The 24,549-nt window shown below is 40.6% G+C and overlaps 2 protein-coding genes across 3 annotated transcripts; both read left to right on the forward strand.

Annotated features, from left to right (window-relative positions):
• The first annotated feature begins 1,119 nt into the window (after positions 1 to 1,119).
• pomt2 (protein-O-mannosyltransferase 2) lies at positions 1,120 to 8,017 on the forward strand. The gene is made up of 21 exons (XM_019272404.2): positions 1,120 to 1,877; positions 1,963 to 2,047; positions 2,135 to 2,239; positions 2,344 to 2,452; positions 2,811 to 2,919; positions 3,318 to 3,477; positions 3,572 to 3,678; positions 3,766 to 3,848; positions 4,123 to 4,232; positions 4,315 to 4,381; positions 4,465 to 4,525; positions 4,633 to 4,711; positions 4,830 to 4,981; positions 5,073 to 5,164; positions 5,264 to 5,340; positions 5,433 to 5,504; positions 5,588 to 5,647; positions 5,734 to 5,839; positions 5,939 to 6,079; positions 6,589 to 6,700; positions 7,288 to 8,017. The coding sequence occupies exons 1-21, from the start codon at positions 1,594 to 1,596 to the stop codon at positions 7,391 to 7,393; spliced, it is 2,277 nt and encodes a 758-aa protein (XP_019127949.2). The 5' UTR covers positions 1,120 to 1,593; the 3' UTR covers positions 7,394 to 8,017.
• A 934-nt stretch (positions 8,018 to 8,951) lies between these two features.
• lin52 (lin-52 DREAM MuvB core complex component) lies at positions 8,952 to 20,260 on the forward strand. Of its 2 annotated transcripts, none has more exons than XM_019272411.2 (6): positions 8,952 to 9,078; positions 10,529 to 10,603; positions 10,696 to 10,733; positions 10,863 to 10,929; positions 11,067 to 11,150; positions 19,769 to 20,260. In XM_019272411.2, exons 1-6 carry the CDS (start codon positions 9,060 to 9,062, stop codon positions 19,822 to 19,824), a joined length of 339 nt encoding a protein of 112 aa, XP_019127956.1. In that variant the 5' UTR covers positions 8,952 to 9,059; the 3' UTR covers positions 19,825 to 20,260. The 2 variants fall into 2 exon arrangements, with proteins under 2 accessions (XP_019127956.1, XP_027131092.1); XM_027275291.1 differs by lacking the exon at positions 8,952 to 9,078 and adding an exon at positions 9,403 to 9,541.
• The last annotated feature ends 4,289 nt before the right edge of the window (positions 20,261 to 24,549 follow it).

The following is a 24,549-nucleotide window of genomic DNA, read 5'->3' on the forward strand; positions in this document are numbered from 1 at the left end:
ATTTTCTGTAAACTTATCCAAAGCTTATCCTCATTAGGGCCGCTAAAGGGGCCGGGGCCTACGCTAGCTGGGGTACACCTTGGACAAGTCGCCATTTCATCATAGGGCACATAGAGAAGAACATTCACACTTACGTTCACACCCATGAGCAATTTAGAGTTACCAATTAACCTATTAAGTGCATGTCTTTGGACAGTGGGAGGAAGCCAGACTACCCAGTGAGAGGCCACACATAGAATATGCAAGAAAAGAGCTAAGGTTCAAAACAGGAACCTGCCAAGTAGCAGTGCTAATACTAGTAATACATTGTGATAGTAATACCACAATGTTAAAATAAAGTTTTTACTGAGTAAGTAAATTAAAAGTGCATAATTGTTACCACCACTGTAGTGTATGCTACACTTTCCTCTGCTGCTGCAACAAGTAAATTTCCCCGTGGTGGGATGAATAAAGTATATCTAATCTAAACCAAATATACTTCAAGCTATCAGAAGTATTTATGCCTATTTATGCAGAAAGATACATTTCAGAGTGCAATATTATTGAATACTGTCTGTCACAATGCAACAGTGTAAAATCTGAATCTGCAAAGTAGGTAAGGCTTCCAAAAAAGTACAATACTTTCCTGAAGTAGAAACATTACATAAGCAGAAAATAGAAAATACTTAAAATACAGGTATCTTCAAATTGTACTGGCAGTACTGGAGAAAAAAAAAACAATTAGTTTTCCAACTAGTGGTGTTTGTGTATTTGACTTCAGATATGAGTCACAGACTTTATAATCTCCAGAGTCTAGACTATAAATAAGTCAGAACTAGGCACCGGAAATGCCGATCCCGAGAAAAAAAAAACTCTAAAATCTCACATTAACACCGCTTTAAAAAAAAATGAAGAAAAAGGAAAGAAAGTGAATAAATAAGCATTAAAATCATTTATCATACTATACCTCCATCTAGTGCCTAAAATAGAGCTGCACAGCACAGCGTTACACAGCTTTTCCATAACCTGTTCCCATTGGTTAACCGGGAAAGAGGAGCCGTTTGAGAAGGATTCTGGGAAATGGTGTTCACTGAGCAAACACCATGCCTACATAAATAATACAGTGGAATACACTTCCCGGAATCCACTGCGCTTCATACGTGTTTGGTTGGACTAACTGGTGGCTCTTGTGCTCTCGCTGTGTTGCTAATGTGAATCTTTGAATAATAATAACGGTTATTTGACAGTTGGTGACCGTTAGTCGTTTGTTTTTGTAATGCCGCCGTTTGACGGACGGATACGCGCTTTGAAAGTAACCATAGCAACCTAGGATAAGTATGTTATCGAGAGGAAAATGTCCAAATAGCTTGGTGACAATGTAACAAATATTATGTCTGGTGATTTGTTGAGTCGGAAAGGTGTGACATTAACTGTCAATATCGCCTGTGTAACACACAAATATTGACAACTGACACCTGGTGCTCCTTAATGTCTATGCTGTCCCAGCTACACATCTTCAAAATCACTCATTAACTAGCTGTTTTTATTAGCTGTATGATTAGATAGTGTCTTGGAAGGGACTTGATCATTTTAATACAGTTTTTTTATATCCTAATGGCAAAAGAAGAACATACAACACAATGGAACAAAACAGGAGATACCTCAACACTACGAAACAGGAAAATCTTTCCCCCATCCACTCATTTGTCAAAAGACAACAGTCAAACATCTGGACACTTGTCAGAAGATGACACCCAGTCTTCAAATGGGACATCTGCTCAGCTTGCAGCCAGAGGAAGTGTCAGGAATGAGGCCACAAGCAGAGTGCTGCTGATGCTGGTGGTGGGGCTGTCTTTCTCCACACGCCTCTACAAGATAGCCGAGCCTCCTCATGTGTGGTGAGTGTGAGTCTTCACGCATGTGTGCGTGTGTGTAGATTTCGTGTGCCTTTTCTTACACGCTGACTTGTTTTTGGTGTTTCAGCTGGGACGAAACGCACTTTGGAAAGATGGGAAGCTACTACATCAACAGGACCTTCTTCTTTGACGTCCATCCTCCTCTCGGAAAAGTGAGATGACACGTTTATCCCTTTTTGTCTCGATGGAAACCTCTCTAGTACGAGTGTTCATCTTCCTTCCTTTAACTGTGTTTGCAGATGCTGATAGGTCTCGCCGGCTACATGACCGGTTATGATGGCACCTTTCCTTTCATTAAGCCAGGAGATAAATATGAACACCACAACTACTGGGGGATGAGAGGGGTGAGCTGCTCTGCACACTAGAAAATTTAACTCTTTTTGTAATTGATTTAACAATTTGATTAGAATATGATGCTGATGTGTCTGCCCTGCCTCTCGCCCTGCAGTTTTGTGCCGTCTTGGGTTCCTTCCTCCCAATCTTTGCCTACCTCATAGTGCTGGAGTTGTCTCAGTCTCACACTGCTGCTCTCATCACTGCCACCCTGCTCATATTTGGTGAGTAGTCAACTGTTCAAAAGTGTTGCACAACTCAAAAATATGCTAAAGATGCAATACACTACTGATAATTGCTCTACATTTCAATGCTCTTGTTTTTCCTAAATAATAAAAAAAAAAAAACAGTGTGCAGCTCTGCATGAAACATGCACATACGCATTTTGGGAATAGAGAAATTTTCCATACAGACCATTTTTATTTAATGTATCTTGCTGATATTACTAACAGCAATTTTGATAAATACAAGGAGTATCTTGTCATTTAGTTATTTAAAAAAGTCTAGCAGCATACATGTATTTATCATCTATTTATTATAATTCAGAGAATTAATTTGTGCTTGAATTCACCCTCCTGACAGACACTGGCTGTATCACCATTTCCCAGTACATCCTCTTAGACCCCATACTCATGTTCTTCATCATGGCAGCAGTGCTGAGCATGGTCAAGTTCAGCCGGCAGAGATACAGGTAGGAGGACAGCACTGATAAATCAGTTAGTTGGTCAACAGTATGGCAATGGAAGACTATTTTTAAAAACAGATGATGATTTTGGTTAATCATCAGTTGATCCACTAATTTCTAAAGGAAATGTTACAGGCAGTTGCAGCTTCTCACGTGTGTGACTTGCTTTTTTCTTATATCTTAATTTAGAAGATTTTGGTGACTAATTATGGAAAAAGCTGGATTAATTTCTATATTAATATAATTCTAGTTACAGTGCTAAAGCCATACTTGTCTATCTTCCAACAACAACACATCTTGCTCACATGGTGTATGCCTATGTGCAACCCTTTACACTGTAACGGGTTGCACATAGGCATACTGTGTATACCACATGAACTTTCTTCCTCCTTGTTGTTTTTCAGGCCCTTTTCTGCCTCCTGGTGGTTCTGGCTGATACTGACCGGTGTTAACCTCGCTGGCGCGTTGGGGGTGAAGTTTGTGGGTCTATTTGTCATCTTGTTAGTGGGACTGAACACAGTCTGGGACCTGTGGAGACTTTTGGGAGACCTGAGCCTCTCACTGGTAAACTGCAAAATATATGTAATAATACTGGTAACTGATAGTGATAATGAGTAATTGATAAGTAGAGGTTTGACCTTTATTTTTTTGGCTTCAGGTGGAAATTGCCAAGCACTTCCTGGCTCGGGTTGTTGGACTCATCCTGCTCCCGCTCCTCCTCTATGTTACAATATTTGCAGTCCACTTTGTTGTGTTAAACAAAAGGTGCGTCAGATTGTTATGTTATGGATACACCTGCGTGATGACATTTACTCCATTGTTTGGGTAATCATGATTGTTTTCTCTCCTCAGTGGACCAGGAGATGGTTTCTTCAGTTCAGCCTTTCAGTCCCGTCTAATTGGGAACAACCTACACAATGCATCCATGCCTGAGTGTGAGTCCCAAACACATGAATAATACCACACAAAGCTACAGCTTTGTTTATTACAACACTAATAAGAGAAGATAAGAGAAATATAGACATTCCCAGAGTAGTGATGACAGATGAGACGAGACGATAATAATACAAATTATTTCCTCCTGGGATTATTAAAGTATTTCTGATTCTGATTCTGAAATATGTTTCAAAGACATTTTCTATCAAATGTAAATGTGTCTTGTGATTTTGTAATGACGTAGGCTAATATCTCACTGTTCTCCTCATGCAGACCTGGCATACGGCTCCACCATCACAGTCAAAAACCTTCGTATTGCTGGAGGCTATTTGCACTCTCATTGGCACTTATACCCTGAGGGCGTGGGAGCAAAGCAGCAGCAGGTCAGGCTACGCATTCAAGTGTGGAACCTTCTCATACATAATTAAATACGCTTACGCCTGTGATGATTTTATTTCCTTACAGGTGACAGCCTATCTACATAAGGACTACAACAACGTGTGGCTCGTTCACAGACAGGGCGATATTAACTGTGAGAGGATTTATTGTTCAGAAATATCAGTTCATAAGGAGGTGATGTATGAGTGTATGAGTTCATCTCTATTGTTTGTCTAGCTCAATCTGGGACGCCTGATCTGGTTCGTCATGGTGATATAATTCGATTGGAGCACAAAGAGTAAGTATCTTTGACTCCTCAGAGCAGTGTGATAAACATATTTAATGAGTTAAACAATCCTGTGTCACTTCCGTTCAGATTGTGTGCATTTTTCCTTGTCCTTTCAGAACAACCCGTAACCTTCACAGTCACCTCCATGAGGCTCCTCTCACCAAGAAACACTTCCAGGTTACAGGCTATGGCATTGTAAGTGGGCCCATAACGTTTTGAAGATATCACGCTGTTAATTTCCTTATTCAGCATTAATAACGTATTTGTATGTCCCCAATTTTAAAACACATCTCCACCTTTGGCCTCTCTTTAGAATGGCACCGGTGACACCAATGACCTCTGGCAGGTGGAGGTGTGTGGAGGTCGGAAGGGTGACCTGGTGAAGGTGCTGCGTAGCAAAGTCCGCTTTCTGCACCGAGCTACTGGTTGTGTGCTTTACTCCTCTGGCAAGACTCTCCCAAAGTGGTAAAACTAGTTTTCTCTGCTCTTTGATGGATTGATTATGTTCATTACATGTATGTGACAGTCAAAAGCACACTTTTTTGTTTGTGTTCAGGGGCTGGGAACAGGTGGAGGTGACCTGTAGTCCATACTTGAAGGAGACTCCGAGCTCTCAGTGGAACATCGAAGATCATATCAATCCTAAACGTACGTTTAACATATTGTGCTCCTACTTTTTTTTTGTCTTTACTTCATAATGTCAGACACTAACCGACGTGTTATTTTTCCTCCTGTGTGTTCTGGCAGTGCCCAACATTAGTTTGTCTGTGCTGAAGCCCCATTTTCTGGAGATCTTACTGGAGTCTCACATTGTTATGATAAGAGTAAGAAAGACAAGATGTGAATCCATCTGTGATTTAAAGAACGTGTTTTTATCAGATATCATTTATTGACATAAAAAAAAATGTTTTTTCAGGGTAACAGTGGTTTGAAACCCAAAGACAATGAGATGAACTCAAAACCCTGGCACTGGCCCATCAACTATCAGGTGCATTGAATGATCTGTGTGAAACTTGAGATTAAATTAAACTGTTTTTTAACTACAAATGTTCCTGGTTTATTTCTGTAAAGGGATTGAGGTTTTCTGGCGTGAATGACACAGAGTATCGTGTTTACCTGCTGGGGAATCCTGTAAGTCTGTCTTAAGTTTGCTGCATTTGTTTTTTTTACTGTTTTCATGCCTGTCTGTAATAACTAAGATGAAATGATGTTTTCAGGTGGTCTGGTGGGTGAACCTGGCCAGTTTGGGATTTTATCTTATCATGGTGTCAGTGGCATCAATAGCACTCCAAAGAGGTTTCTCACTGAGCCAAAAAAGAATAGGTAAGATCGTTGATTGTTACAGCTTTTTTTCTTTGCACTGATCATGGCTGTAACAGCAGTAAAAAAAGATGATTTAAATATCTTAACTGTGTCTTTCAGAGCATGCTCATGTGCTGAAGAGTGAAGGGGGACTGCTACTCCTCGGTTGGCTGCTGCATTATGCACCTTTCTATACTATGGGCCGTGTGCTCTACTACCACCACTACTTCCCTGCAATGCTCTTCAACAGCATGCTAACAGGTACCAACTCTCACTGTATTGTGGCTACTTCCATTATATAGACTTGAAGTGTTCAAACTGTGAGAGAGAGCTGTAGGGAGAGATACATGACATACTCCTTGGAGTCCTAACTAAGTCAAATATGAACCCATAGTCATAATACACATGAATACACATGGGTTTTCTTCCGTATCAAAGTAATCCAGTGATGGTTATCTGCACATCCGTGGGTATATTGCAAACAGGATGTGCTAATAGCTCATTTGTTCTACTTTTAATAGCCAATTTGCCAAAATGTAAATAAATGTTGGGAATTAGGAACTGTAGTTCCAAAATCTTGGAGCATTATTAGCTGGTAATCTGTTTTCATGTTGTACAATTCATATTTTTTGGATTAGAATATGGGGGACAGTCATCTGAGTTTTGTCTGATGGGAGTGCACAGTGTCAGACTTTGAATAGACAAAGCTGTCATGTTTGTTAGACGTTCTGTTTAAAGTTAAAAAAAAAACAAAAATGTGTTTTTCACAGGAATTACTCTAGACATTCTGTTGAAAGGCTGCGACCTGCTACTACGCCCACCTTATTCTGATTGGCTGCAGAGAGTCGGACAGATGGCATTTCTGTTCAGCGTTCTTTACAGGTGAGATGAGTAGCAGAGTAACTACAGTGAAGGAAAACGTTATTGTATGCAAACAGTATGTAAACAGTATATCATCAATGTGTGATGTCTGTTGCATTTCATGAGGTTTCTTGTGATTATACATCCATTATATCCATTATATAAAAAGTCTGCATTTGTTTCTATCTGCTGTGGGTTGACGTGTAGATTTAAACTTTGCAAATGATCATGAGCTCGGGAGGTTTTGCGAACAAAGACTGGAAGCAGGGTGGAAACAGCTAGCCTGGTTCTGTCCAAAGATGAAGCTCATTAATTAACACGATATATCTTGTTTCCATTTAACCTGTAGCAAGATAAGATTGATGATTATTACTGAGCTTTAGAGGCAGATTCTTTTTACCTTTTGAACAGAGCCAGGCTTGCTGTTTTCCTCTTACTTCTAATTTATATGATAAGCTAAACTAGACAGAGCCTTGTTGTAGACATCAATCCTCTCATCTAAGTCTTGGCAAGAAAGCTAATACTTTTTTCTCAAATGATCCCTTTCATCACAAAGGTTAAAAACTCTCCTTTTACTTTGTCGCTGTAATCCTTTCTCTGTCTGTCAGTTTCTACCTGTTCCATCCACTCTCCTATGGCATGACGGGTCCTCTGGCACATGAGTTGGGCAGCGTCATGGCTGGCCTAAAGTGGATGAACACCTGGGAGTTCTAGTCAGCTTTGCATGAAGAAGATCCAGATGATGTGATGTATAATAGCTGTTATGAATACAAGGGAATTTCATCAACCATGCGTCTTACAGGGTTTACACAAAAAGATAAAGGTACTGACTGTACACACTACTATAGAATCTCTTATCTGTCCAGGTATTTATGTCTCAACAAGTTGTTTGAAAGAAATGCTTTATAAGACAGACCTGTGTCAGTGCAATATGAAGGCTAGTGAGTTTGAGAATAAAGATCTATAAATATAAAAATCTAATAAAGACACTAATCATCACCAAGGTGCCTTAACTCACAACACATCTCACATCCTGGACTTAGATTTATGTAAGTGTGTGTACTGTATGTCACAACAATAAGCTAAAGTGCCTGAAAAAAGCTAATGAAAATAAATCTGAAAAGTTCAAATGCCTGTTTGTCAAAGAAAATACTTTTTGTTACATAGGTTACCAGAAGTATCAGAGACTGTATTTTTGTTTGCAATCGATCTTAGTGCTCAGTATTTTTGTATTAGTGTTGTCCGGTACTGGCTTCTGTTTTTCACATTATGAAACTACTACTGACTGTCAGTGTCATGTACATTTCAGTATGATCAATAAACTATGATATTCTTGTAGTCTGTGCTTACATTATATCATCAATATTTCACCTCAGAACATTTGAGATTAAACATCTCTTTTTTTCATGAGTGGTCTGGCCAAGATAGGCAAGAAAATAAATATGAAATAGAATGATAGAAATAAAAATGTGATAATCGATTCATGAAAAGAAATACGATTCAATCATGCAAAAGGTTTCAATGGCACTTTAAAAACAACCTAAGAGCAGTAAAAGACTAGAATACAACAGTCTAGTTCATCTAGTGATCTTAATTTATTCAGGGCTGTCAGTTTTGGTGTATTAATGTAGATGTGATTAACTCCATGAAAATGTAATAACTTCCATTGAGGATTTTTCAGTGTCGGGTATTGAAATCTGGAAGGGCAGAGGGAAAAAAAATGAACACACACTGCTTTGAATAAAACCATCATAAAGTGTACATTCCTGCTTACAGACCGCTTCTGTCTGAGACTCTGCTGCATTATTTATAAATAGACGAGAATGTATGTATCCCCCATATAAAATAATAACATAAGTTATTCAGCAGCTAAAAATATGAAAGTGAGATTATAATAGATTGCAGGTACATTAACATGTTCATGTATCCACATGAGGCGGTTTGAATGTTAATGCACCTGATGATGTAGGCTGGGGTGGCAGTAGCTCAGTCCATAGGGACTTGGCTTGGGAACCGGAGGGTGGCCGGTTTAAGTCATGCATGGACCAAAAATATGGAAGGACTGGTAGCTGCCGAGGTGCCATTGAGCAAGGCACCGGACCATCACTCATCCCATCTCTCTCCACATTGCATGTCTATGAGCCCTTGTACTGCATGTGTGTGTGTGTGTGTTCTGGTTTAAAAATGCATGTAAAATAAAAAACAATTCCCCGTTGAGGGATTAATAAAGTACATTAATAAAGTATCTGCATGTATATTCATGCTCCTGTCACTGGCAGCACGCCGCCCGGTGGCGCGCTTGTGAAAGTACACCGGTACGCGTCAACCCCGAGGACGGCTCCTCTGATTGGCCGCCGTCTGTCACGTGTTTATTCTGAAGATGGCGTCTCCAAATGGAGGTAAATTCTAATTCCTAACCGAGCTCCGCTGTGTATAAACCGTAAATTTGACATCATTAACGGCTTTAAGCGGCTAGCGACCGCCCTGCTGTCTTACAGGAACACCCGAAGACGACGGAACACACATGTTAGCGCCGTATTTGTACTGTTAGGACATGTTTTCCCCGTTGGCTAAAGCCTTCACTAGCCCCAATGTTGTGTCTGACCAGTGTACAGAGAAACGGAGGCAGGCTCGAACCCACCGCACAGTTTGACCCACTAACCGTGGGCGCTGCGAAGCTAAAAACAGAGCTGTACACACAGTAGTAGTGTTTTGTTTTGTTTCACAACATCGTGACGAGTTGTAGGTTTTACATGCGGTTGTTTTTCGAGTATTTTTTTATACGCTTTTGCCCCGCACATGACGTTGTTGTTATTACCGCAGTGTGTGTACCTGTGCTGAGGTATTGGACGGTTATCCACTGAATGTATGCCATAGTGGTGTAACCATGGTTACTAACTAAAAAAATAAACACATATAAGTATGAAGACCAGTAATAAGTACATTTACTCAAGTACTATACTTATGCTTAATTATATTTTAGAAGGAAATTTTACTTTTTTTACCTCATTTATTTAATTACAAGTTACTAGTAACTTTGCAGACTGGCCACTTCATTAGGTACACTAAGCTCCAAAACATCAACTCTGCCATAATATCTACGTTTACAAAGCTTATATATAATGTTTCAGTTTTTGTTGATAATGTCAGAGAGGTGTTAACTTAACTATTATGTTTGTTTGTAGTATCCTAACTGTTAAATTGGACTCCATTATATTTAGAAGTGTTTCTAATATTTTGGCCACCCCCATTTACATACATAAGAGTGCCATAATATAAGAAACACTTTTCAATATAATACAGTCCAATACAACCAGTGTTTAAAATGATCCACACCTTTACCAGCTACGACATGAAAGTGATGAACATATTAATGCATCAATAATTATTCAGTCCAGTATTTATTTATTTATTTTTTTACTTTTAGTATTTTTACACTGTGGTAATTTTACTTTTATCTCAGTTCAGTGACAGGAAAGATAAGTAACATGTTAAACTTTTTGATAACATCGAGTGATAATGTCAAATAATGACATAAAACATACTTTAGGGTTTATTATTTCAAATGTAGTTTATGTCAAAGGTTAACGGGAGTTGTTTAAGTAAAAGATCATTTATATAAATGACCTTAGTAGCAATATTTTGACATTTTAATCTTAATTCCTCCTTTTATTATTCTGCTGGACATGTAACTAAAAATGTACACACAGTACTTTAAGTCACTTTGGGTTACACTCGCCTACAAGTGTTCATCTCTGCTCGCAATTTTATATTTATGAAAATCAGTCATGACATTATTCACAAGTTTATAAATAAACATTAAAAAAAACAAAACGTTGTTCGTGACAGGTGACGATTTTGAGACCTCTTTGCTGAGTTTTGAGAAGTTGGACCGAGCGTCACCAGACCTGTGGCCAGAGCAGTGTAAGTTTACATTCCCCCTGTTGTAATCACTCACTGTTGAATTGTGTTTCATGTTGTTGTAATGTTAAACTATCCTTTAATCTCTACCACAGTGCCCGGAGTTGCAGAATTTGCTGCATCTTGTAAAAACGTGAGTTAGATTCACTTTGATTTACAAACTAGATGCATTAAATAGGCTCAGCATACTGTAATATACAGGTGGATCTTTAAATCTGTCATGAGTTGTGTACTGAGACCTTTGTTATGTCTTACATCACAGCCCATCACTAATTCACCCCCTAAGTGGATGGCTGAACTAGAGAGCGAGGACATTGAAATGTTGAAAGGTAAAAGTGTTTTTCTTACTTATGATTTACGTTGTACCTGAAACAGTTAAACAGAACTGATTACTGTCTTAACCTGTCAAAGACAAACATTGTGCTGAAACTTTCATGACACGTGCTGTGCATGGGTCTTTCTGTAGAGTTGGGTAGTCTGACCACAGCCAACCTGATGGAGAAGGTCAAAGGACTTCAGAACCTCGCTTACCAGCTCGGCTTAGAGGAGTGTGAGTACATGAACGACACAAACCTTACAGTGCAGACTGTAATTGTAAGAAGAAACAAAAAAAATATGGTGCTGTCCCTAAAAAGGTGCCTTGATGTTAAAATGTTTTTTTTTTCTGTTAAAACACTTAAATTAATCTCAATGACAAGTTTGTAAATGCACAGATAACTTGAGCTGCAACGATAAATTAGTCAGTTGTCAATTGGTTAAATTAGTTTCTCAAATGTAAATATTATCTTTTTCTTTATTCCTCTATGACAGTGAACTTCTTCATCTTAACCCATTAGTTAACCGAGAGAATGATGGGCAGATTCATCACCAGTAAAAAATAGTTTATTTAGTCATGTGTTACCACTAGATGGTGCTCATAATCTTTCTATATCTAGCAGAGTTGATTTCACGGCATCCTTGTGTGCTCTCACATTCAAACAGGCTGACTGCACCTGGACTTGTATGTTTACATCCAAAGACAGAATGAGCAATTTTGAAATTGAGACTTAAACTCTCTCTGTTCCTGTCAAACAGCAGAAATAAGTTGACTTTTAGTAATTCGGGTCAAACGATGGATTTAGGTCAATCTTGTTAAATTGGAAAAGGTAAAGAAACAAGGGCACGATGCCCGCAAGAGCCTGCACAAGTGCTCAAGCATTTGATGGATGCAAAATCTAGTTTTTAATCCATTCCCCACTGCCTCCATTGTCATAATCCTTATGGAGTGTGGATTAGAGAGCTGTAGCTAAGTGCTCATATTTTCCAAAGAGAAAAATAGGCATTTATTTTTCCAGTGCAAAAAGCGCACAAGCAATGAAGAATTGTGACATAGCTCTCCTCTTACTGGGATGGAATATATAAATATGTGCACATTACATTTTTTTTCCTAAGTTTATTAAATTGAACCAACATGTTTGTACATAGTGCAAAGTGATCTGTTGTACACAGAAGACAGTCTGTACTTATTACCTAACGTTATTTGAAAAGCCTTTGATGAAAATCCGAGAGATGCATATGTTGAAACTTTTTAATTATCTAAAGAGATCATCAGATTTTAGGCAAGTTGACTCCAGAGGGACTGAAATGTTAAAGATTTGCTGCAATGGTTAAATGGACGAATATCCAAATAGACATACCACAGGAATCAGGCAAGCCCAGAAGAGTAACTACGTATTAACAGGTTATAGATTGTGTTAGCATGTGTTTTATTTGCATAGACCGCAAGTCGCATATTGAAAAAGTGTCTAATCTCCCCGACTTCTCTAAACCCAGAGACGCATGTAATCTGGCCAGTATAAAGATGTTAGCTGTCACAGGTGCAGGCCTGCAGCCTTTTGCAATCATGTCATGTACCTCGGGATGACGGGACACAATGATGGTTATTATTGGTGTCGGAGCAGCCCTGTAATGGGTGCCTGTTTAATGCTCTCTGGTTTAATTTTCTCCTTTTCCTGGCTGTCAGGGGAGGCCTTGTAAATCTCAGCTACTTTTTCATCATGTTTGTGCACTCTTCAGTACCCGTAAACGAGACTCCGCAGAGGCACGGCGAAGCGAGGGCAGGGGACAGGATTTACTGCCCCTCCCCCTTCAACATGTGGACCATTAAAGAGGATGCTGGTTAATGGGCAGAGCACAATCAAGCAGTGAAAACTCGCCGACCCTACTGCAGTGAGAAAAGGGGACCTGGACCAAACATTATTACAAGAACGTCATTATCATATGCCTACAGTACACCTTAGCAGCACCGCTCCTCTTTTCTTGCAAATTGTGCACATACTGTCGTATACTCATGTTTGTACATATATTAACATGGATTTAAAGGGGGGATGTAACACACTCTTAATCCCCCCTCCTCCCGCCAGCACCCCCAATAATGGCTATGTGACGCTGGCCCAGTCCAGTCCCAGAGGGGTTTGACGCGTGCCTCTTCCTCTGGCCCCAGCTGTTACTCCACCCCATGATGAATGCCCCTGTCGTGGGCTGCTGAGCGTGGGCATCAAGCCCCGGGTCTCTAGGGAAAGCTGAGGACTCTGATAAGTGCTGTTATTGGAGGTAATTGAAAGCTGAGTGTTCCTTTGGGATGCACTGGAGGGCCTTAGCTACTGAGCACCAAACTGCTGGAGTTGGTGATGGTGCTCTATCACACTTGTGGGCTCAAGGCTACTGAATACCATTGAACACTTACATGTCTGATGTTAATTAGGAAAGGTTTCTACTGTAGACCTTAATTTTTTACACCAATTACAAAAACATGGACTGACAAGCTAACTACGGTGCCAGCAGTGCTGAGTAATACTAATGTGATTATATTTCCAGGGTGCTGTTTTCAGGTGATATTACACATAATCCCTGGGCCAGTTCCTAAAATTTCACTTGTCAGTACCAAAATTTGTGTCTGTGGTCCTCCTGATTGAAGTCTGAAGTCTAGTTTAGGCAGATTATTGTAGAAAAAACAGTCAATGAAATTTACGTAAACAGTGTCTTTGATAGAGTTTTCATATCGGCGCATATCAGATAACATAGACTCCAAAACTGATATCTGCGATAGGCCAATATTGCCAGATAAACTCAGCCTACCAAAAAATTGGCCAGACTCGTACTACAAGAAGAAAAGAAGGAAAGCGGTTTGTGAAATTGCTCACAACAACGTCTGTGCCTTATCTTAAATAACCGGGTCGTGATTTCTAGATAGATGTTTTTAAAGGGTGTTTTTCTTTGTGGCTTTGAGCACCACAAGCCGAGTGACATCTAGTTCCATTATATTGTAAGGCAGGTATCCAGAGCTTGGAAACTCACACCAGAACAGTGTAGATGTATAAATAGCATCACAGGTGAGAGGTGATTTGGGAGTAAACTGTCTCTTTAATAAAGGTTGTTAAACCACGCCTAAACACGATATACCCCATCATTTAAAATTCCAATTTCTTGGTGCTTCATGAGCTGATAACAGTGAGGAAGCTGCTACTATACTGACAACAACCTTTTCAAAAACTAGATTTTGCCAACTCGAGTGGTATCTTGTCTGGACTAACATGTTCTTTTCACCCAGATATAAAAGAAAAAATCAACCTGTACGCTCAGGAAACAAGCATGTGATGTCGCCACATTCCACTGATCCAAAACATGATATCTAGATAAAAACAGTGACTCTCTGTGTATTCTGGGTGTAGGACCACCTGTTGTCTCTCACGTAGCACTGTCTTCTGCTGTGACGCCACCCGGCATAGACCCAGCTTGACCCCGGTTGCGTCTGCCGGTGTGAAGGTGAGACTGAAGGTCGCCCTGCACTGACAGCTCCTAATGGGCCCCGCATTCACCACCACCACCTCCTCCTCCTCCTCACCCTTAGGATCAATCTCCGGCCTATTAGAAGCATGCCGCTGCTGAATATGATTGCATTCACTGGGCCCCACTGGTGCTAATGTGCCTCCATCAATCCATCAGGCATCGGGCTGACCGTGGGGCGGGTGGTTATGAAGTGCCTGAGCTGACAGCCGCTGAATGAGGAACAGGGGATGCCTCCCCACTACCCTTCCTCCTCTTCCTCCTCCTCACCTCTACTACTACTCTGTGCTCGTCTTTTCACCTCTCCACCTGTCTCTCCGTGGGTTCATATTCACGATGAATGGCAGCACTGCGGTGCGTCTCTTTGAAGGCTGTAAGGAAAGTGAAACAAGGATCGCAGTTTCTATCATCTTACTATTCAGTAACCTTTAGCCTCGTGTGGTTCGTGTGCTCAAATTGGCTCTCATCTTTTTAATTGCCTGAGTGCTATTTTATAATAGGGCTGTTGCTATAGTGATGGTCCATCGTTGGAAAACCTTTAGCAGCGCCGCACACATTTTGCAACAGGATAACACGAGTGTCTCCCTCCTCGGTGTAGCAGGTTGCAGCTGTATCTGATGGAGCCTGTCCATATCTTAAGCAGGATCAGTGTCGGAGCTGTGTGAAAGCAGAAGCAGACAGAGCTTAATGCACACACACACACACACCGCTCCACAGTTCTGCCTGCCTGCCGCCTCCCTGAGCAGATCGGAAATGACACCTCATTTCCATAAAGGCATTAGGAATTCATTGGATTTTCTTTCCCAGCTAATCATAGTGCGGGTGTAAAACCTTTTAGGCTTTTTAATGAATGATTTTTGACTGATTGCCTATTAATAAGGACACCTCTTGAACAGGCAGAGGCTGGGGCAGGGGTTGGGAGGTGCAGATGTGTTTGTTTTGGTGTGTGCGTGTGTGTGTGTGTGTCAGCCAGGCGAAAATACATTGGAGGAGGAGGAGGAGTAGAGGGGGTGGGGGGGCCCTCTCGGTTGGGACATAAAGAGGAACCAGTGGCTCCCCTGGGAAATCACAGCTCGTGTCTGCATCTTAAATATCCCTGTGAAGTATCAATAAGTGGGTAATTGAATTTTGAACACAAACATGAGCGTCATGTGTATGTGTTGCAAGACGGGGGTTGCTGGGGTGGGGAGTGGTGTCGGTGGGTGGGGGGGTAGCAGGTTGAATGTGTGCACCTCCAAGTGTTTCTTTGTGTGTGTGTGTGTTTGTGTGTTTCATCTCCTCTGTGTCTCCCTTGTCCCCGGGGAGGAGGGCGGTGAAAGAGGATGTTAAATCCATTAAATAAAGCTTACAGGCCGTAATAGCTGAGCAGCGCTCTGAGATGGGCAGTGAGGGTCAGATAAGTCCTCTTAACTCTTAATGAAAGTGAATTGGGGCAGTCAGGGCCGAGGTCCAGGACTCCAGTTAACCCAGGTGGTCATCTGTCTTTGGAGCTAACAGGGGTCCAGCGGCTCACCGGGAGCGTGCCATCAAAAGAGGCAGACGTGGAGGGAGGGAGGGAGGGAGTGGGGGGGTTGCAGAGGGCGAAGTGATGATTACTCTCATTTTATACACAGGAGAGTGGTGGTGGGGGCTGGGAGTGGGCTGTGACAATGACACCCAGATCACTCACCGTAAATGAGGGGAAAGTAAGATGTTACACCGCAGCGTTTCCTCCACATTTACATCTGAGCCACCTGGGATTCTCCAAATGAAAATGATCTGCCAGTGTAGGACACCACATTTCTGAAACGTTTCTGTTGGATGGTTTTAGTCCTTTAATTTTGGAAAAAGGCAACATTTTAAATAGCCCCAACACTTATTTAGCTGTTTGCAGATATAAGTTAATCTCTTGTTGTTGAAATGTAACACAGCAGTAATCAGGCCTAACTCTACAACCAGAGAGACTTTTCAGGTCCATACTGTCCTCAGCCCTTCTGATGATAACATCCCTAAACTGTTTGTTTACACACTGTGTCTATTTATAATTCAAATCATTTCATATTGGTTGGATTGAAAAAAGGTACAATCAAACATTATAGAATATATAACATGGTTAAAACTATACCCAGTACGATGTGGCCATTTTTACTAAACTACTGGTACGCTGTGGTGGAATCTCAGACCAGTTTGAGCTAAATGATAATTAGATAGCAACAAATCAACAGGGCAAGGCGAGATGGCCCACATAATCCATAAGGTGTCATTTAGTATGGATGGCAGTCGTAACAAGATGCTGATTAACTTAGTGCAAAATTAGTAATTGACCTTTCTAATCAACTAAACAAATCTCTAAGTCCCCCTAATCAGTATTGATCTCCTGTGTTGTATGACAAAGCCTGTGTACGTGTGTGTGTGTGCGTGTGTGTGTGTGTGTGTGTGTGTGTGTGTGTGTGTGTGTGTGTGTGTGTGTGTGTGAGGTGATTGTGCGGCTTTTTGACTTCATGTGTTTGTACGTCTTGCTAAAATGTACAATAAGTCGTTGCCAAAATAACTTATTTATAAATAATTTGTTTCATTAAGACAAAGAAATCAAACAGCAAGGTAGTGCACCATTTAAAAACGTTGATTGGACGCAATTATTTATCATCACATTTTTTCAGTGTTGTTGTTTTTTATAGACTTTTTTCACAGAAGACATTTTGACGTGTCAATATAAATAATTTGTGAACAAATTTCCAGGAAATCAGCAAAAGAAAATGTGAATAAACGCAAGTTTCGGTTTTTCAAGATAAACAGTTGGTGGCCGCTGCAGAAAAAGTTACACCGGTTATGTTTGTTTCATTTATTAATTTGAGGAACGTGGCAGTCTCTTCGCTCCATACAGATCGGATGTTTCAATCTCTCGTGTCGAGCTAAAGAGTCAGCGGACGTTTAAGTCACATGCTTCATGTATGTCTTTGTTTATTTCGCTATCGATACACAAACGCTTCCATCTTTGCCAAGCGTAGAGAGATACTTTGAGATATCCAGCATCAGAATTGAAAATGCAGATAAAAACAGATGGATGGAGATGCACTTACCGTTTCTTATTAGTCACATCTGCGGCTGTAGCGGCCTCTGGTTCCACTTAGCAGTCATTTTGTGTCGCTTTTTCCCCAACCTTTCATATTCTGTTTGTGTTGGCCTTGTCCACCAGCACAGAGCCCACCTTCACCTTGCCAATCACGCACTTTTACCCATAATTCCTTTTTTATAAAAAGAGAGCCACACATCATAAATTCAGCACTGATTTATGTCTAATGGGGTCTTTAATGTGATGATATCAATGATATTTCTGTGTGAGTAGGGGGAGGGTGAACTGAACCGTAATTAATGAGACACTCGTCGGAGCGAGGGGTGTCAGGAGGAGTGGCACAGCCATCCTTGATCTCTTTTACAGTTTCAGCTCATCAAGAAACGGAGAAAGCGATAACGAGAGAGAGTATGACACCTTAAAAATCCAAAATATTACCTGCTACCGTTTACCGTTCCTGCTGTAACCGCTCCTAATAAGAAAGCGACATCGAGGTAGTTGCAGCTTTAGGGTCATCCCAGAGTAATTGCTTTCCTTCGCCAAATTTTGATGAGAATTTTGATTTCAATCTAAAGCACCCTCTGCATGTCCACGGGTCCCCTGATGACTTTGTTTAGGGTGATTTGAAGAGACAGCAAAGTGCAAAATGAATCTATCCCATTCCAATTAGCATCATCTTTAACCTAATGAGGAACACCTCAAGGTGATGTGGCCCCCACGCCCAAATGCACCATTATCATTCCACACTGGGCAACTCATCTAAATTACTAACTGGCCCGGATTTTTCATTAGCCGCCGCGGGCAGGGGGAGGCGGGGACACTTCACACCAGCACACAGAGCAGACGAGCTGAGATCTTGATCATATGCAGGCAGGATGACTTTCTGCTAAACGCCTGTTTGAAGTCAGTCCTCTCTCTGCCGCTCTGTAGCCTTCTATTTTTGATGCACAAGGTTAGTTTAAAACCGAAAAGAGTCACTGAGGTGATCTTCGCAGCTCATCAAAACTGCAGTGGAGCCCGAGAGCCTGATCCTCTTCTCATCTTTAACAAAGAGTAATTACTTGTACCTGGATGGCGCCTCTGCAGGGTTTATGATGATGCTGCAGGAAAAGCCTCTACAGTCTCCACAGCCACACAAGGGTTTGTCTTTGACACAAAAGCTTCTCAGTGAAGACCAGCTCTGTTGTAAAACAGATTTAACACACTGGATCCTACCCAGACATCTTCGTATTTTGGGCCTTTAACAAATTTAACAATGTGTTTTACTTACGTACATCATAGATGTCAGTGGATCTCTGCAGGGTGTGAAGAAAATGAGTAGCACTCAAAAAGAGAATCTCAATCCTCTGACTAATTTTAGCATAATTATTAGTACATTAATTTACAGGGGTTAGTTTTTCTGGTCTTTGAGAAAACAAAATCAGTAGCCAGCATGAAAACAGTAGTATTTTATTGTAGATAACATTAAATCCAAGAAGATGTCATCCTCTCTTGTCAGTAGTGTCAACCTCAAGCATGAACTCCCAGAAGAGGCGAAATCCGAGAAAAAAAACAAAGAGGTAGATCGGTACATCTCTGTTGTATCCAGTTTTATCTGGAAGTAGTGGTTAAAAACGGAGCAAAACTGTCTATTTAAAACATTTTTGAAGGAGCAGAGTTATCCAGAAATCCCAAAAAATAGAAACTATTATAAAAAGAAAATGTCATGTGACATTTAACATGGTTGTATTGGCCTAAAGAGTTAATTATTATAACCATATTTACTGCTTAGATTTCCCTCAAAAGTGCTCCCCTTATTCTTCTTTTGCTAGTCCTTTGTCACTCATTTTAGACAGAGCCATATTCCACTATCACGAGCGGAGGTTAATAGAGACATTTTGTTTCCGTTCTCTCTTATCTCAGTGAATTGCAAACACACAACGCACACACTTTCATGCATGCGTAGGTACTTGTGCCTCGCTACACTGAGGCGGCAATCAAGCATATCTCAAAGGCTCTTTGGTAGCTGCGTCTCCATTTTATGTTGTTTTCCATGTCCTGAATGAACAGATGTTTGTATAAATTACCTCCCAGTGTGACAGTGCAGATATTAAATACATGCTTTGCATTACTAAACAATGTCAGAGGTGTTTTGAGCTGCAGGTTGCGTGAGACTGATTTTTATTTCACGAACTTATGGAAGAGTGTTGTAAGGGTTTAAATCCAGGCAGATTGTCCACTGCATTCTAATGAAGAAATACCTTGTATTGGTTTATCTTGTATATGTGATGATGTTTCTTTTTGTTTTGCAGCCAGAGAAATGACCAGAGGGAAGTTTCTGAACATCTTGGAGAGGCCCAAGAAGTGACAGTGACTTTTTTTTTTTTTTTTTTTTTTTTTTTTTTTTTTGGAGAGAGAGAGAGTTTTTTTGTGTATGTGTTTTTCTTTTCTTTTTGAAAATGTGGGACTGCAAAGGAGAATTTGATCTATGCGTTTATGTTCCGAACATGTTCAGACCTTCACAACAAAGTGTAAAGACTTTGCGCTCAAACTGTAGTTGGAGCAAAATGCTCTCAATCACGCACACACACACAGACACACACTGAGGCCAGTGTCAGTGGACCTGTTCTCTCATAGATAGATGCCTTCACATTGATGAAAATGATGTAATAACTTCCTCACTGTATTTCTCTGTAGCTTGTAGACCTGCTTTGACTAAATGTTCCCTATTTATTCTTGTTTCTATTTTAAACATCTTTTTTTTCCAATTTGTGAAGTTGTATAATAAAGTTTTAAAACTAAAAGATGGTCGCTTTTTATTTAAGTTTGCAGTTAACTGTGGTGCATGAGAGGCATGAAGTTATTGCCCTGATTAGAAGTTGAGCGGAGTGCGGCACCTCTCCGGCTGTGGACACGTAAGGAGCTCGGACGTGAGAGTGCTTTCCCCGGCCTACCAGCGCCGTGTTGTCCGTTTAATGAGCATTGGAAGCAGGGTCCCCTACACAAAACATTGCGTAAAAATAATATTGCTCATTGTCATCCCCGTTAATGAGAGTCGACATAATTACTAGGACCATTTCTTTTCTAATTAGCACACTTCGGTTTTGTCGGAGCGAGCGGCCAAGGCAAAGAGAGAATCAGACAGGCATGCCGAGTGGGAAACAAAAAGAAGTCCATCCGCCATAATTAGGTAGGACAATGCCTCGGACTGTTCTCGGCTGGAGATGTCGCTGAGGCTCTGGTCGCTCACTCCCAACAAGTTACACTTCTCCCCAGGCCGCTAATAAGCCCCTAATCGTCTTTCCGATTCACACGGACAGAGGCCGACATTGCCTCAGTGGTTTCACCCCCCCTGCCTCTCACACGGACCCTGGTTCACCCCTCTTGGAAAAATATGGATTATTTAAGCAGTTGTGCAGGTTTGAGACAGCAGTGACTTCCACAGTGTGTGCAGCTGGAGTGTCAAGGCACAGAGAGGAAAGACTTTGTGGAGCCTTGAACGCAGCATGGCCTGGTATTTCAGATGTGACCAAATCCTTTTTTTTTTTTTAAACATAGCCTGTCATAAAAAACTAAATTTAACATTTCTTGATGCTGTTACCTTTGAGAACTCTTGCACAGTATATATATTTACATATCCATCTCATTCATGTAAGCAGCGCTGTTAAATAAGACACATTTTAAGTGTTTATAGGTTGTAGCTGGCTTTAGTAATGATCAATACAGTTATTTTACATCAATAATGAGTCATTAGGCCTTATAAGAAAACTACTTGGTAATTAATCATAGAGCACGTAGACAAAATTTCATTAAATAACAAGGTAGGCTACTGTAGACCTATTGTAAAATAATTTTAAATAATATTAACTGATTAATTAATTAATAGTTATACCTGCAAACTCAAGTGAAACTCCCCCAGTATTTATCAATGCATTGCAAACACAATTGTTCTTTTTTTTTTCTATTTCGTAGCCTAATAATGCCGATTTATTAGGCTAGGAAATAGGAAAAAAACAAAAAAACATCAAACCTGGCAACCTAAAATGTGGTTTGGTTTATAAAATGTAACTCAAGTAAAATAAATGTTAGTTGGTTTGGTTTATAAAATGTAACTCAAGTAAAATAAATGTTAGTGTAAAAGTTAAAAAAAAGAGCAAAATTGCCCATATAGTGGTATATGTTATATATTATGGGCTATTTTCTACAGTGGGTCGTAACTACAAATACAACCTCTGAAATGCAGTAGAAGTATAAAACACTTTCCATATTAAAATGTTTCACTTTTTTTGTAACCATTCAATCCTGGAGGTGATCCTGCTGTCATCGTGCACTCAGGTTGCATGTGGACACTTGTTGATGAACACTGAGCCTGCGGAGCGTTGACGTGGTAAGCGACCTGACATCCTCAATATGTTGCACGCACTGGTGGCTGCCTGTCACCCGCAACCTCCCTCCAACCTCTGCAAGAAACGGGTCAGTCCCCTGCAGAGGCTGGTCATCCATATGTAGAGAGCTCCATCCAACCATCCACCCATCCACCCATCCAGCCATCCATCCACCCATCCAGCCATCCATCCATTACGCAGTGCATTGCCTTGACCTCACATAGCCTCCGTGCCCCGACAAACGTCAATCCGATGTGCCCCGGGTCCTTAAATTAGCTGTCAATTAGTGCAAATTAATCAACTCCTCGCCTAATTAAGCAATGCCGACGGGCAGCTACCAAACATGCCATTGTGGAGGAGCCATGAGAAAGCTGCGGGGCTTGCAAACTCTTCTGTACTGGGAGAGGAGGAGGAGGAGGAGGAGCAGGGAGAGGGGTGCACATCGCATCACATCACGCCCTGCAAGTGCTTTGGGAAAACAGAGGCTCTGGCTGTGCTTTAGTTTTTTTTTCTCTTTCTCCTGACTCGGCTCTACATGTGTGCTGTCATCAAGTTGCCTGCACCCTGTTTCAACACCGAGAGTGTGGTTTGATTCAGCATCTACAGAGACTGAGACACAGCAGCACAAATGGGGATGAACGTGACTAGCTGAGATTCTTCATAGAAATGTGCATCAGTTAATGCATTCATGTTGTATTTCTGCTGTGACCTTCCTGCAAAGAGAAAGTTGTTCATTATCACAAAATGCATTTCAAGCTTCACATCAGCAGGATGGTGTTCATTACAGTGGGAGGTTTTTGCTTACAGCTGCCTATGAGATGAATACCTGGATACTATTTAGCACAAAGGGTTGAGGACACTTTGTTGCATTTAGGCCTAAAAACAGGATGTGTGAAGGGAGCCGAGAAAGGATGTGGTGTTGGTGGAGGATGGAAGGATGTATGGGGGGGTGCAGATAAACAAACAAAAAAAAATCCCAACAGCTGTTTGCTTTTTAATCTGCAGCCGTCAGATCCTGCACGTCTTTGATGGGCAACCCAATCTACACGAGTGACTGAACTAAATCTTCCCTTAATCTAGAGCCTTATTAGGCGGGCCTCTCTTGTGCATGTAAATCAGCATGCAGCCATTTTCACAGGAGATGGATTATTAAAAAAAACACACAGAGAAGAGACAAACTAAATAAAAAAAACAGGGCTCTATAGATTGCAGCAGAAGTGATGATGGAGTGAGGAGGAGCAGCAAGTTGCCCTGTAATTGACGGGTCCTCCTGACTCACACCCTTCCATGTTAATAAATGACTTGGTCCCAACAGGCTGATGTGTCATTAGCATATCCTGATAACATTGATTTCTTCATTAATAGAATTTCCACTAAATAGGCCCTAATTAGTTTCAACTGGCCAACCACTAATTGCAGCAGCAATATTTGCCTCCTTCTTTAATCAGCAGCTCATTTCATACCGTCTGCTGTAAAATATGACATTTCAAGGCGGATCTGTCTTCTGTGTTCTGCTTAAAGTCACAAGTCATATAGTTTTAGGTTGTTTTAGTCATGTAGATCCACTAAACTGAGCTCAGAGACAGTATCTTCTTTGACATGTTTGAGAGTTTCCTTATTTCATTATTTTTTATCTCTGAGTGCAAAGAGAATCTATTGGAAATCTGTTGGAAGCCACACTTATGTGCACAAAATTGGCCTAAATGATTTCCAAATGAATTCATGCAAATGTGATAAACACAAAAAAAATTAATGGGTTTTAATTCTGGCATGAATATGTCAAAATTAGCTCTATGATAGTGAGAGAGAGTAATCTGTCTTTTAACCCTGCTTGACACTGGGCTTTGTTTCAAATATTCTTATAATAAATAGGCTTATTAAAATGATCACATGACCCAAAATAAACACGTTTCTGTTTTTGCTGCATTTATTTTTTATTTGCTCAAATGAGGCATCCATACATGAAAAGACTGACACCAACTAAAAATGCAAACAGAATATAATATAACATAAATGCATTCAAAGTATCAATAAATCATCAAATCATCAAATTCATGAAATAATTAGAATAATTTCATAATTTTACTAAAGTTACATGTTTATACACTGGCCATAATTAGCTGTGATATTCAGGTCGCATGCTTATTATTATAAATAACATCCTTATTATACATAAGATAATAATGAATAAAACGTCAATGAATTGTTTATTAGCCTTGTGTCCAATATTCTGCAATATTTTCTATTTCCTCAGAGAAAATGTCCCTGTGATTTAATCTGCTGTGTGGCCTCTGTGCTGCTGCTGCTGCTGCTGCTGCTGCTGCTGCTGCTGCTGCTGCTGTGGGATTAGCAGGACGGTGCAGCAGCAGCAGGCTTCATGTCGTCCAGCTGTCGTTTTTTTTTATTTTGTTTTGGGAGGGCTTTTGATTTGCGTGTGATGAGTTTCCCATAGCATCTGGAGATCAGTTATCCATTCGTGTGAGCCAGTGGTTGAGAGATCATAGCTGAGACTCTCTCTCTCTCTCTCTCTCTCTCTCTCTCTCTCTCTCTCTGTGTGTGTGTGTGTGTGTGTGTGTGTGTGTGTGTGTGTGTGTGTGTGTGTGTGTGTGTGTGTGTGTGTGTGTAAACCATTCAACGAAAGGTAAAACATACTGATTTATTCTGGGAGACTGAGGTAATTTTCTAAACCTGCAGTATTTCAAAGGTAA

Source organism: Larimichthys crocea, chromosome XXIV, assembly GCF_000972845.2.
Source record: "Larimichthys crocea isolate SSNF chromosome XXIV, L_crocea_2.0, whole genome shotgun sequence".
Lineage (NCBI taxonomy): Eukaryota > Metazoa > Chordata > Actinopteri > Sciaenidae > Larimichthys > Larimichthys crocea.

Bases quoted from the DNA above. Each gene is read 5' to 3' on its own strand.
- pomt2 (XM_019272404.2), top strand. From the start codon at position 1,594: ATGGCAAAAGAAGAACATACAACACAATGGAACAAAACAGGAGATACC. The intron at 3,478-3,571 runs GTAAACTGCAAA...TTTTGGCTTCAG, and splicing joins GAGACCTGAGCCTCTCACTG to GTGGAAATTGCCAAGCACTT. The intron at 5,341-5,432 runs GTAAGAAAGACA...ATGTTTTTTCAG, and splicing joins CTCACATTGTTATGATAAGA to GGTAACAGTGGTTTGAAACC.
- lin52 (XM_027275291.1), top strand. From the start codon at position 9,433: ATGCGGTTGTTTTTCGAGTATTTTTTTATACGCTTTTGCCCCGCACAT. The intron at 9,542-10,528 runs GAATGTATGCCA...TGTTCGTGACAG, and splicing joins GTATTGGACGGTTATCCACT to GTGACGATTTTGAGACCTCT. The intron at 11,151-19,768 runs GTGAGTACATGA...TTTGTTTTGCAG, and splicing joins CCAGCTCGGCTTAGAGGAGT to CCAGAGAAATGACCAGAGGG.